Source organism: Gadus macrocephalus, chromosome 15 (assembly GCF_031168955.1).
Source record: "Gadus macrocephalus chromosome 15, ASM3116895v1".
NCBI classification, from domain to species: domain Eukaryota; kingdom Metazoa; phylum Chordata; class Actinopteri; order Gadiformes; family Gadidae; genus Gadus; species Gadus macrocephalus.
In genome coordinates this window covers 660,691-673,190 of record NC_082396.1, presented here as the reverse complement: position 1 = coordinate 673,190, position 12,500 = coordinate 660,691, and the positions used below count along the sequence as shown (strand labels likewise).

General features: G+C 53.3%; 1 protein-coding gene across 1 annotated transcript in view; it reads left to right on the top strand.

Moving 5' to 3' along the window:
• Positions 1-687: 687 nt before the first annotated feature.
• antxr1d (ANTXR cell adhesion molecule 1d) overlaps positions 688-12,500 on the top strand; it is a gene marked incomplete at its 5' end in the record, with an annotated part of 18,513 nt that continues 6,700 nt past the window's right edge. Inside the window, 8 exon segments of the mRNA XM_060073805.1 lie at positions 688-796; positions 1,530-1,599; positions 6,061-6,139; positions 7,226-7,321; positions 7,640-7,678; positions 8,084-8,182; positions 10,103-10,267; positions 11,592-11,672. Of these exon segments, the coding sequence (XP_059929788.1) occupies positions 688-796; positions 1,530-1,599; positions 6,061-6,139; positions 7,226-7,321; positions 7,640-7,678; positions 8,084-8,182; positions 10,103-10,267; positions 11,592-11,672 (738 nt within the window).

Sequence of the window (12,500 nt, the reverse complement as noted above, 5' to 3'; positions counted from 1 at the left end):
CTGAAGACCCTGAGAAGAGTTCCCTCCTGGCTATGGCACGGACATAGATATTTGTAAATAGCAGCACTTTTGGTATCCGTGCCAGTGGAGTGTATTATGGCCTTTTCACACAGACACACACACACACACACACACACACACACACACACACACACACACAGTAGTGCACATACACAATCAATCACTAATGAGGCATACACATTCTACAGCTTCATTTGAGCAAATGAAACATTTGGCTCTGGATAAGACTTAAGCCTTGTCGAGGCATTAGTAAATGACTTGCTTCTTAGCCAGAACGATCCCTGATATATGACCTGAATGAACCACTGGAGTTAGCTCTGTTTGAACACAGGTTTTCACTTGTTTCAGCTCCAGTTTGTGCCACACCCTTAATGACTTCAACTTGCATCAGCAACAATCACATAGGATTTCCCCCTGGTTCGTTTGTAGCTGCTAGTTTTTGGAGTGTTTGATTTCCAGCCAGAAAGGTTGTAGGATTGAACCCCAATTTCCGCAGGCTACCTGTAGACGTTCTCGAGCAAAGTGTCCTAGCCCCAACCGTTCATTAATGACATGTATCCAAAATTACAGAAGTAGTTTTAGATTAAGAAATGGTCTGATCAATGCTACTTACTGTATGTTTAACATAAGCATGCCTATATATGTCTGCGGTAGTAAAACGTATTTCTATTTCCAGAGCGTTTCCAGGTGGTAGTGAGAGGCAACGGCTTTCTCCATGCCAGGAACACGGACCAAGTCCTCTGCAGCTTCAAGCTCAACGACACCCACTCTCTGGGTGAGCTTTCCATTACACAGCATTACAAGAGTTTGGTCCAGTTCAGTCCCATTAAACCGAGGGGAGGCAATTGGGAGGAAGGAGCCAGACTAAGCCTGATGCTGAAAGTATCCAACCGTAAAAATCCCAACCCTCCCTTCAGGCCCGACTCCAAGGCACTCCCCCAAAGTATGTGACTAGCTGGCTGGCTTTTTCAATGGTGGGCCTGGCCTCGTGGAAGAAGTGATGTGAACCCTGAGAACGGAATGATAGAACAGGCCTATTACATGCCTGCTACAGCCACAGACACTGGGGTTATTTCATTGTTTTGAGAGAGCGTTTCATTTATTGATTGCTGTTTGGATGCAAAAAGAATTTCAACAAATATGATGAAAAATTGTTCTGAAATGAAATGCCTTCCCTAGCCTTAACTGTTTATTTTGTGAGTTCATTTTTAAAATGCTGTGATTGAGCAAAAGGGGGGCTAGTGAAACCATTCAGCACGTAGCCCGGGATGGTTTAGTTGTTAGGGTGTTTCACCCCCCACTAAAAGGTCTTCAGTCTCCCTTAGATTTCTCAAGAAAGATGCCTAATCTCTACCTACTCGTTAATACGATGTATGGCAATAATACAACATTCACTGCAATCTCCTTTGCATAAAAGCTAATAAATAGTCAATAGCATTTATCGGCGGTATGACTTTAAATCTGTACCTACAAATAAAACCTGGGCCTGCATGGTGTTCCCTTCACAGATGAGAAGCCGGTGGGCATCGAAGACACCTTCCTGCTCTGTCCCGCGCCCGTCATAGAGGAAGTGGGGAGGTAAGGCACCCCTTCACCTTGGCTCCCACCTCCACCTCCACCTCCACCTCCTCCTCAGCTGCTACGGCTGAAGCCCCTCATGCTGCTCAGCTCTGGTGGTCTTCTGCCGCGGGGCCGCTGACTCAGGCTCCGCGGCGAGACGCTCCCTCTCCCACGTCTGGTTCTGTCAACACTGGAGTCGCACGCCTCCGCCTGTCGATGTAAACAAGTTGGTCCTGACGGAAACACGAGACTGGCGCCCTTGAGCAAATTGGATCCAAAGTCACCGCGCGACTTGTGATCAATCAGTGTTTGTCACGTCTAACGAAGCCAGACCCCAATCAGGAGACAACAGTAGTCCAGGAACACCGCCTAATGAGAGCCTCCTGGAGAAGGAGACGCACCCGCTTAGCTCGGTGTGTGTGTGTGTGTGTGTGTGTGTGTGTGTGTGTGTGTGTGTCTGTGTGTGTGTGTGTGTGTGTGTGTGTGTGTGTGTGTGTGGGTGGGTGTGTGTGTGGGTTCGTCCATCCGTGTGTGTGTGTGTGTGTGTGTGTGTGTGTGTGTGAGTGTGTATGTGTCCATCCATCTGTGTGTGGCGGTGTGATAACTTCTTTTTAGGACCCTTATTGACAGCAGAATATTTGATTACATTTAAGAGCATGATCATGGGAAGATACAGGCAGCAATCGACCAAGCAAACGTTCAATGACACATGGGTGTCCATGATTCTTACAGGGAAACGTTCCCGTCGTGGGTAGTTCACACTGACCATCCTGGAGGGTTTAGGATTGGCCCGGGATGAAGTCAACCATGGCTCGAGAGTCCAAGATATTTGCAATACGCTATGCGTGAAGTGAGCACGTCTACAAGGCGGCAAGCAAGGTGTCTTTCAGTGTGTTTGTGTGTAGTTCTTTTGTGTGTATGCACGTGAGGGCCCCATGGGTCTACGCCATCCCGGTCCGACACCATGGTCCTCCCATGGTGTCGGTGGTTCCGCGGGCCCAGAGAGGGAGGGAGAGGGCTCCTGCAGGGCGGGCCGGGCTGCGCTGGGGTCCCTGCAACACAAGTTAGTTTTACGGTGGAAGGAGACAGAGGGGAGCTCGGAGCCAGGCCAGGAGAGGAGCCAGGCCTGACAGGCCTCCCCTTCCTGCCTCGTCCCCCCCCCCCCCCCCCCCCCCACCCCCAACCCAGCATGCATAATTATACCCCATGCCCGGCAGCCGCAGACGCCCCCCGGTGTCCATCTGTCTTGTGGCTGTCACTCAGATTCCCAGCCCCGGTTTGAGCTCATCTTGTCCGCCAGTGGGACGAGTCATGGGCAGACGTCCTGAAGACGTGAGAGCAGGGAGGGGTTTGGTCTTCACACCCTGGTCGTGTCCGGGCTGTTCCCTGGGCGCTGTGCCCTCTCCAGATATCACAACTACGTTTCAGCTCAAATGACTGAGCTGAAACTAGTGAGATGAATGTCCTGGGTCTTCAGTCCACATGTGTCTAAGTACCCAGAAATACCTGGCAGTGTGTGTGTGTGTGTGTGTGTGTGTGTGTGTGTGTGTGTGTGTGTGTGTGTGTGTGTGTGTGTGTGTGTGTGTGTGTGTGTGTGTGTGTCCGTATGTGTGTGTGTGTGTGTGTCCGTATTTGTGTGTGTGTGTGTCCGTATGTGTGTGTGTGTGCGTCCGTATGTGTGTGCGCTTATTTGCATGTGTGTGTGTGTGTGTGTGTCCGTATGTGTGTGTGTGTGTGCGCTTATTTGCGTGTGTGTCCATATGTGTGTGTGTGTGTGCGTCCGTATGTGTGTGCGTTTATTTGCGTGTGTGTGTGTGTCCGTATGTGTGTGTGTGTGTGTCCGTATGTGTGTGCGTTTATTTGCGTGTGTGTGTGTGTGTCGCAGCCTTCTGCTGTGGAGGACGCCGCGTCATTAGCGCCTCAATGGGGCCTGAAGGAGCCGTCCCGGCGTGGACGGGGACCAGGGGCGGGGTGGGGGGGGGGGGGGGGGGAGGAGGCGGGGGCGAGGGCCGGCCCGTCCCCAAAGCCAGCCGCTGTGCTCGGGGAGGAAGTGAGGGGGGGGGGGGCGGGGGGGGCCCGGACGGGGGCTGTGGCTCAGGTTCTCTCGTGGTCCGAGGCTCCATGTTCTATGATGGTCTGCTGAACGCGTTGGTGTTCCCCGTGCCCCGCAGTCAGGCGAGGGCGACCCCCCCGCGGCCGACACTTCCTCTCAAGTCGGATCTGGATGTGGATTGGTTGAGGGACGGCGTCAATATGTGTCACTGCTGCGTGTTGCGTTCCCGGTGTGTTGAGCTCCCAAAGATACGGAGGGCCTCCACCCAAGCTGCCCGCTCAAAGCATGCCTTCACCACCCATCCACACACACACACACACACGCACACACGCACACACGCGCACGCACGCACGCGTGTGTTCTTCCAGCCTTGTCGCATACCATGAAGCCGCCACGGTTGCGATCACACAAATCTGTGTTGACTCAGGGAACCTTCCGGACGCACACACACACACACACACACATACACACACACACACACACACACACACACACACACACACACACAGACACACACACACACCCATGCTCTCATGGGGCAAAAGACAGATATAGTGGGCAGATTGATGATTGATAGGCGGTGAGATCTCTCGGTCGCCGAGGAAGGGATACGTCTCAGCTCCTCCTGCTTGTCTGCCCGCCCGCCTCCCAGAGGAGGAAGAGGAGGAGGAGGAGGAGAACAGGACAGGGAGGAGGAGGAAGAGGAGGAGGAGGAGGAGGAGGAGGAAGAGGAGGAGGAGAACAGGACAGGGAGGAGGAGGAGAACAGAGAGGAGGAGGAGGAAGAGGAGGAGAACAGGACAGGGAGGAGGAGGAAGAGGAGGAGGTGAACAGGACAGGGAGGAGGAGGAGGAGAACAGGACAGGGAGGAGGAGGAAGAGGAGGAGGAGAACAGGACAGGGAGGAGGAGAACAGAGAGGAGGAGGAGGAAGAGGAGGAGAACAGGACAGGGAGGAGGAGGAAGAGGAGGAGGACAGGACAGGGAGGAGGAGGAAGAGGAGGAGGAGAACAGGACAGGGAGGAGGAGGAGGAAGAGGAGGAGAACAGGACAGGGAGGAGGAGGAAGAGGAGGAGGAGAACAGGACAGGGAGGAGGAGAACAGAGAGGAGGAGGAGGAAGAGGAGGAGAACAGGACAGGGAGGAGGAGGAAGAGGAGGAGGTGAACAGGACAGGGAGGAGGAGGAGGAGAACAGGACAGGGAGGAGGAGGAGGAGAACGGGGAGGAGGAGGAGGAGAAGCACAGGACAGGGAGGAGGAGGAGGACAGGGAGGAGGAGGAAGAGGAGGAGGAGAACAGGACAGGGAGGAGGAGGAGGACCTACCATCTGGAGCAGGGGGAGGGAGCAGCAGAGGACTGCCACCTGTATCTCTCATTAGGAGCTGCCTCTTGTCGGCAAGAGTTACGAGCTGCGGCCGCTGCGGGGAGGGCGGGGCCAGTGGGGGGGGGGCCAGGGGCGGGGCCCGGGGGGGGGGGCCCAACAGTATGGCAGTGCTTCAGGAAGTCAGAGAGAGAGGGGGGGAGGAGGGCGGGCCATGGGGGAATCCCTGGAGGGAGGAAGGCAGGAGGGACCTCTCCCCCACATCCCCAATCTCTCCACTTCCTCCCGTCTCCCCTGAGGTTCCCCCCCCCCCCCCCCCCCACCCCTTCACCTTTCAGCGTAACCTCAACGCCGTTCTCCCTCCACACCCCACAGGCTGTCACCGCAGCACAAGCCCCCCTTTCTCCTCCCGTCAGCCAGACCCTGCGCCCCAACGACCGGCCTCTCCTCGCCCCCCTCCCCTCCTTCAGACGTTCCTCCGTCTCATTCTCAAAATACCATCGCCCTCACGTTGATCGACTGTTGATTGTTTCGCTACGGCCACTCTGGCGTATACTCAACTCTACGTACAGACCAGCCCATCGCTCCGCGCTCCGACAGCCTGGCCCGGACATCACAGCCTTATCACCATGGCTGCATCACTAAACACAGAGAGCAGAGGAAGCCATTGAGCTATCTGTGGTTCCTCCATTAAAGACCTGGCTTCAATCCAAGCCTCAGTAGAGATGCCTTCTAAGGGCAGGGCAGCTCTCTGTCGTCTAAAAGGCGATGCACAGCTGTGTGTATGCATGTGCACATGTGTGTGTGTGTGTGTGTGTCTCGTACATGTATGTGTGTATACGTGTGTATGTGGGTGTGTGTTTGCTACATATATTAGCATAAGTGAGCAAGCAGGTGCCTGTCCGATTTGGCGGAGGTTAGAGGAAATTCCGGCAGTGTCTGCTTGTGTGCGTGTGTGTGTGTTTAAGAGGACCTAGTGTGTGTGTGCGTGCGTGTGTGTGTGTTTAAGAGGACCTAGTGTGTGTGTGCGTGCGTGCGTGTGTGTGTGTGTTAGAGGACCTTGTGTGTGTGCTCCCAGTCACATGCATTGTGGGTGTTTCCCTTTCCAGAATCATCTTCCTGCAGGTGAGCATGAACGAAGGCCTCTCCTACATCACCAGCTCCGTGCACATCACCACCACTGAGTGTGTGAGTACACAGCCTCACCGGAAGCCCGCGCACGGGACACACACACACGCCTTGTGTGTGTTGTATCCGTTCTCCACTAACAATAACAGTCGGTGCATGTGAGAAGCATGTCTTTCCCCGCCGTTTCCTTACTTCATTAGGAGTGAACCTGAGTTTCCCCTTCTTTAAACGTCGCCGTTGTTCTCTTGTTCTCCTGGTAGCCGGGCTCTCCTCCTCCTCCTCCTCCTCCTCCTCCTCCTCCGTCTCTCTCTGGCTCCTCTGCTCTGACTGTCATCAGAGGTAGCTGTGAGTACTTCCTTCAACGCTCTCGTCTTCCGCATGCAAACGTTCTATCTGTGGTTCTATTTGTTTGGGGTTTAGTCTGATGTGTGTGTGTGTGTGTGTGTGTGTGTGTGTGTGTGTGTGTGTGTGTGTGTGTGTGTGTGTGTGTGTGTGCGTGTGTGTGTTTGGCACTGGCATTGCTTTTGTATATATTGTGTGGGCTCTTGAGTGTGTGACTGTATTTGGTGTTTGTGTGTGTGGTGTATGTGTGTTTCCTCATGCTTTTGTGTGTATGTGTGTGTGTGCTCATGATTGTGTGTGTGTGCTCATGATTTTGTGTCTGTATGTGTGTGTTTGCCCATGTTTGTGTGTATTTGCATGCGCTCTAATGATTGTGTGTGTGTATTTGTGTTTCCTCATGCCTGTTTTGTGTATGTATATACGCGGTATGTATGTGTGTAGTGTACTCATGCCTGTGTGTGTTGTGTATGTATGCGGTGTGTGTGTGTGTGTACTCATGTTTGTGTGTTTTGTGTATGTATGCGGTGTGTGTGTGTGTGTGTGCTCATGCCTGTGTGTGTTGTGTATGCATGCGGTGTGTGTGTGTGTGTGTGTGTGTGTGTGTGTGTGTGTGTGTGTACTCATGCCTGTGTGTGTTGTGTATGCATGCGGTGTGTGTGTGTGTGTGTGTGTGTGTGTGTGTGTGTGTGTGTGTGTGTGTGTACTCATGCCTGTGTGTGTGTGTGTGTTGTGTGTGTGTGTGTGTGTGTGTGTGTGTGTGTGTGTGTGTGTACTCATGCCTGTGTGTGTTCCCGGTGGTCCCAGTTCGATGGCACCATGGTGTTGGTCTCCCTGCTGGTTCTGTTCCTGCTCCTGGGGGTCATGCTGATGTGGTGGCTCTGGCCCCTCTGCTGCACGCTGGTGAGTGGGGCTCCGTCGCCGTGACGACACCGTGACGTCGCCGTGACGTCACCCTGACGTCGCCGTGACGTCACCCTGACGTCACGTGATCTCACGGCGACGTCACGGTGTTGTCACGGCGACGTCACCGTGTTGTCACGGCGACGTCACGGTGAGATCACCGTGACGTCGCCGTGACAACACGTGACGTCGCCGTGAGATCACCGTGACGTCGCCGTGACAATACCGTGACGTCACCGTGACGTCACCATGACGTCACCGTGACATCACCATGACATCACCAGATACCATGACTGTGTTTCCCCTTTTCCTCCTCAGGTCATCAAAGAGCCCCCCCCCCCACCCCCGCCGGAGCCAGTAAGTCGTCTTTAACCATCAGGGACTTCTTCCATCACTGGCAGTCAGGCCTTTGTTTTGATTGGAGGGTTTATTTATATGCGTGGATCATGGAAGGTCTTTGGGACAGGATATTACATTTCTAGCGCCAGCGCGTTCCCTGGGAGCCTGCTCTGCACTCTCAAGATGTTGTTGTGTAAAAGCATCGGGTCTGGCGGGACTCAAATGTGAATCGGTCCATTCAGACGCCCACTGTGGGCACAGCGGCTCAAAGCCGCGCAAACACGTTAACCACGACACTACCTCGCATGAAGACACCACGTAGGCAGAAACATGGGAGTGCTCTGGAGACACGGCAGTGAGCGTCCAGGTTAGGCTACGGGTCACCCACGGTGGGACAGGGGCTCACAGGGGTTCTCCTCCCAGGAATCAGACGATGAGGACGGGATGCCCAAGAAGAAGTGGCCCACGGTGGACGCCTCCTACTACGGGGGTCGCGGAGTCGGGGGCATCAAGCGCATGGAGGTACACACACACACACACACATGGAGGTACACACACACACACACACACGGAGGTACACACACACACACACACACGGAGGTACACACACACACACACACACACATGGAGGTACACACACACACACACACACACATGGAGGTACACACACACACACACACATGGAGGTACACACACACACACACACACACATGGAGGTACACACACACACACACACACACACGGAGGTACACACACACACACACACACACATGGAGGTACACACACACACACACACACACACACACATGGAGGTACACACACTGACACATGGAGGTACACACACACACACACGGAGGTACACACACTGACACACACACGGAGGTACACACACACACACACACACACGGAGGTACACACACACACACACACACACATGGAGGTACACACACACACACACATGGAGGTACACACACACACACGGAGGTACACACACACACACATGGAGGTACACACACACACACACACACGGAGGTACACACACACACACATGGAGGTACACACACACACACACACATGGAGGTACACACACACACACATGGAGGTACACACACACACACACATGGAGGTACACACACACACACACACGGAGGTACACACACACACACACACAGAGGTACACACACTCACACACACACATGGAGGTACACACACTGACACACACACGGAGGTACACACACACACACACACACGGAGGTACACACACTGACACACACACACATGGAGGTACACACACACACACACACACAGAGGTACACACACTGACACACACACGGAGGTATACACACACACACACGGAGGTACACTCACACACATGGAGGTACACACACACACACACACGGAGGTACACACACAAACACACACACACACGGAGGTACACACACACACACATGGAGGTACACACACACACACACGGAGGTACACACACTGACACACACACGGAGGTACACACACTCACACACACACGGAGGTACACACACTCACACACATGGAGGTACACACACACACACGGAGGTACACACACAAACACACACACACACGGAGGTACACACACACACACATGGAGGTACACACACACACACACGGAGGTACACACACTGACACACACACGGAGGTACACACACTCACACACACGGAGGTACACACACTCACACACACATGGAGGTACACACACTGACACACACACGGAGGTACACACACTGACACACACACGGAGGTACACAAACACACACACACACGGAGGTACACACACTGACACACACACGGAGGTACACACACTCACACACACATGGAGGTACACAAACACACACACACACACACGGAGGTACACACACTCACACACACATGGAGGTACACACACACACACACACATGGAGGTACACACACTCACACACACACGGAGGTACACACACCGACACACACACGGAGGTACACACACACACACACACATGGAGGTACACAAACACACACACACACACGGAGGTACACACACTCACACACACATTGAGTCACGGGCCTCAACGAATGGCTGATTCATTGATTAGTCGATCGACGGAAAATAACTCAATTTGGATGATCGATTAATCGTTTGTCATTGATCAGAGTACAAAGTACAAATAACAACCAACATTTGCTGCTTAATGATGCGGTTCACTTTAAACATTTGGTTCATGAATATTATATTATCACTTTGAACTCTAGTCATTGGTCACGACTAAATGATTCACCCACCCATATCACTTCATTGATTATGAAGTGATACTAATACTAGGAAAATAATCGTGAGTTGCACCCGTGATTGAGTGACGCGAGCCTTCACGTGCACGGCTCCGGGAGCTCTTTGAGGAGGGGGCTGAGGTGTGCTGCTCTGCCCCCCCCCCCCAGGTGCGGTGGGGGGAGAAGGGCTCCACTGAGGAGGGGGCCAAGCTGGACAAGCCCAAGAACGCCGTGGTCAAGATGCCCGACCAGGAGTTTGAGCCGTACGAACCCAAAGCACGCAAGCCCCCCCGCCGGCCCCCGCAGCAGAGGAGATGGTACACTCCCATCAAGGTAGGGTCACCCCCCCCCCCCCCTTCTCTCTTTGGTTTACCCTCTGACCTTTGATTTGATGACCTTAAACTCTGCCTGTCTGTCAATATGTCTGTCTGTCTGTCTGTCTGTCTGTCTGTCTGTCTGTCTGTCTGTCTGTCTGTCTGTCTGTCTGTCCCTGGTTGTCTGTCCCTGGTTGTCTGTCTGTCTGTCTGTCTGTCTGTCTGTCTGTCCCTGGTTGTCTGTCTGTCTGTCTGTCTGTCTGTCTGTCTGTCTGTCTGTCCCTGGTTGTCTGTCTGTCTGTCCCTGGTTGTCTGTCTGTCTGTCTGTCTGTCTGTCTGTCTGTCTGTCTGTCTGTCTGTCTGTCTGGTCTGTGCCTGGTTGTCTGTCTGTCTGTCTGTCTGTCTGTCTGTCTGTCCCTGGTTGTCTGTCTGTCTGTCCCTGGTTGTCTGTCTGTCTGTCTGTCTGTCTGTCTGTCTGTCTGTCTGTCTGTCTGTCTGGTCTGTGCCTGGTTGTCTGTCTGTCTGTCTGTCTGTCTGTCTGTCCGTCCGTCTGTCCCTGGTTGTTTGTCTATCTGTCCCTGGTTGTCTGTCTGGTCTGTGCCTGGTTGTCTGTCTGGTCTGTGCCTGGTTGTCTGTCTGGTCTGTGCCTGGTTGTCTGTCTGGTCTGTGCCTGGTTGTCTGTCTGGTCTGTGCCTGGTTGTCTGTCTGTCTGTCCCTGGTTGTCTGTCCCTGGTTGTCTGTCTGTCTGTGCCTGGTTTCCTGTCTATCTGTCTTCCAGTCTGCCCCTTCTTTCTGACTTCCTGTCTGTATGTCTGACCACCTGTGTGTGTGTGTGTGTGTGTGTGTGTGTGTGTGTGTGTGTGTGTGTGTGTGTGTGTGTGTGTGTGTGTGTGTGTGTGTGTGTGTGTGTGTGTGTGTGTGTGTGTGTGTGTGCGTGCGTGCGTGCGTGTGTGTGCGCGGGTGTCTTCTTCCTGACTGACTGCCTGTTTGTGTCTACCTGACTCACTTTGTAAATATATGTGTCCGTCTGCTTTCCTGTCTGTCTGCGTGTGGTTGTCTGTGAGTCTGTCTGTGTCTGGTTGCCTGTCTTATCTGTTTCTATGTGTCTTCCTGTCTGGGCCTTCCTTCTGACTGCCTGTCTGTTTGTGTGTGTCTGACTGCCTGTCTGTGAGTCCGTGTGTGTGTGTTCTCCAGGGGAAGCTGGACGCTCTGTCTGACTACCTGTGTCTATCTTGTGCGTGCGTGTGTGAGTGTCCCTCTATGTGTGTGTGTCTATCTTTCTAACCCTCTGTCTGTCTGTCTGTCTGTCTGTCTGTCTGTCTGACCGTCTGTGTGTTCTCCAGGGGAAGCTGGACGCTCTGTGGGCTCTGTTCAGGAGGGGCTACGACCAGGTGTCCCTGATGAGACCGCAGCCAGGGGACCAGGTCAGTCTCACACACACACACACACACACACACACACACACACACACACACACACACACACACACACACACACACACACACACACACACACACACACACACACACACACACTAGCTTAGCTTACACTGTAGCTTACACACACTGAAACTAGCTTAGCTTACACTCTAGCGCATTCACACGCAGACTAGCTAAGCCTTAGCCTAAACTAGCGCGCTCACACACACAAACCTAGACTGGGTAACCCCAGCCCGTTCTGCCGGTGATTTGAATTCGCCCTGGTGAAGGGTCTGGAGAAGAGCAATGCATTTCTTTCTGCTTCCGATACCCGCAAAAACGTTGGTTTGGTTTAACACGATGACGACAGGGAAGCGACGGCAAATTGGCTAATTGTGTACAGAGTCAGTTGAGCTAGGCCCGTTGATCACGCCTCTTGTGCTGAAGAAAATGACGGCAGCCTCCCCTGACCAAGCTCAATCTACGCTGGAGCTTGGTCTGGCAATAGCCAGGCTAACACAAACCAGCTTTTTTGGCGCCGTAGTGCACTCCCACACAAAACTAGCTGAGCTTGCACTGTTACGCACTCCCACAGAGACCAGATAAACTAACCTCAAAGCGCACTCCCACAGAAAATAACTTGGCTTATACCAGATTATACCAGATATACAACAACCCAACCACAAAACTCCATTTGAGCTATAGAGCGGTTCAAAAACCATCCCGGTTTCAGTATTGTTTCCTCTTGTTCACACAGTGAGGTTCGTGGGAACAAGGCATCCAGTCTATTTCCAGCGTCTGCCTGCTATGGTATAGAGGAGACAGGTGCCACGA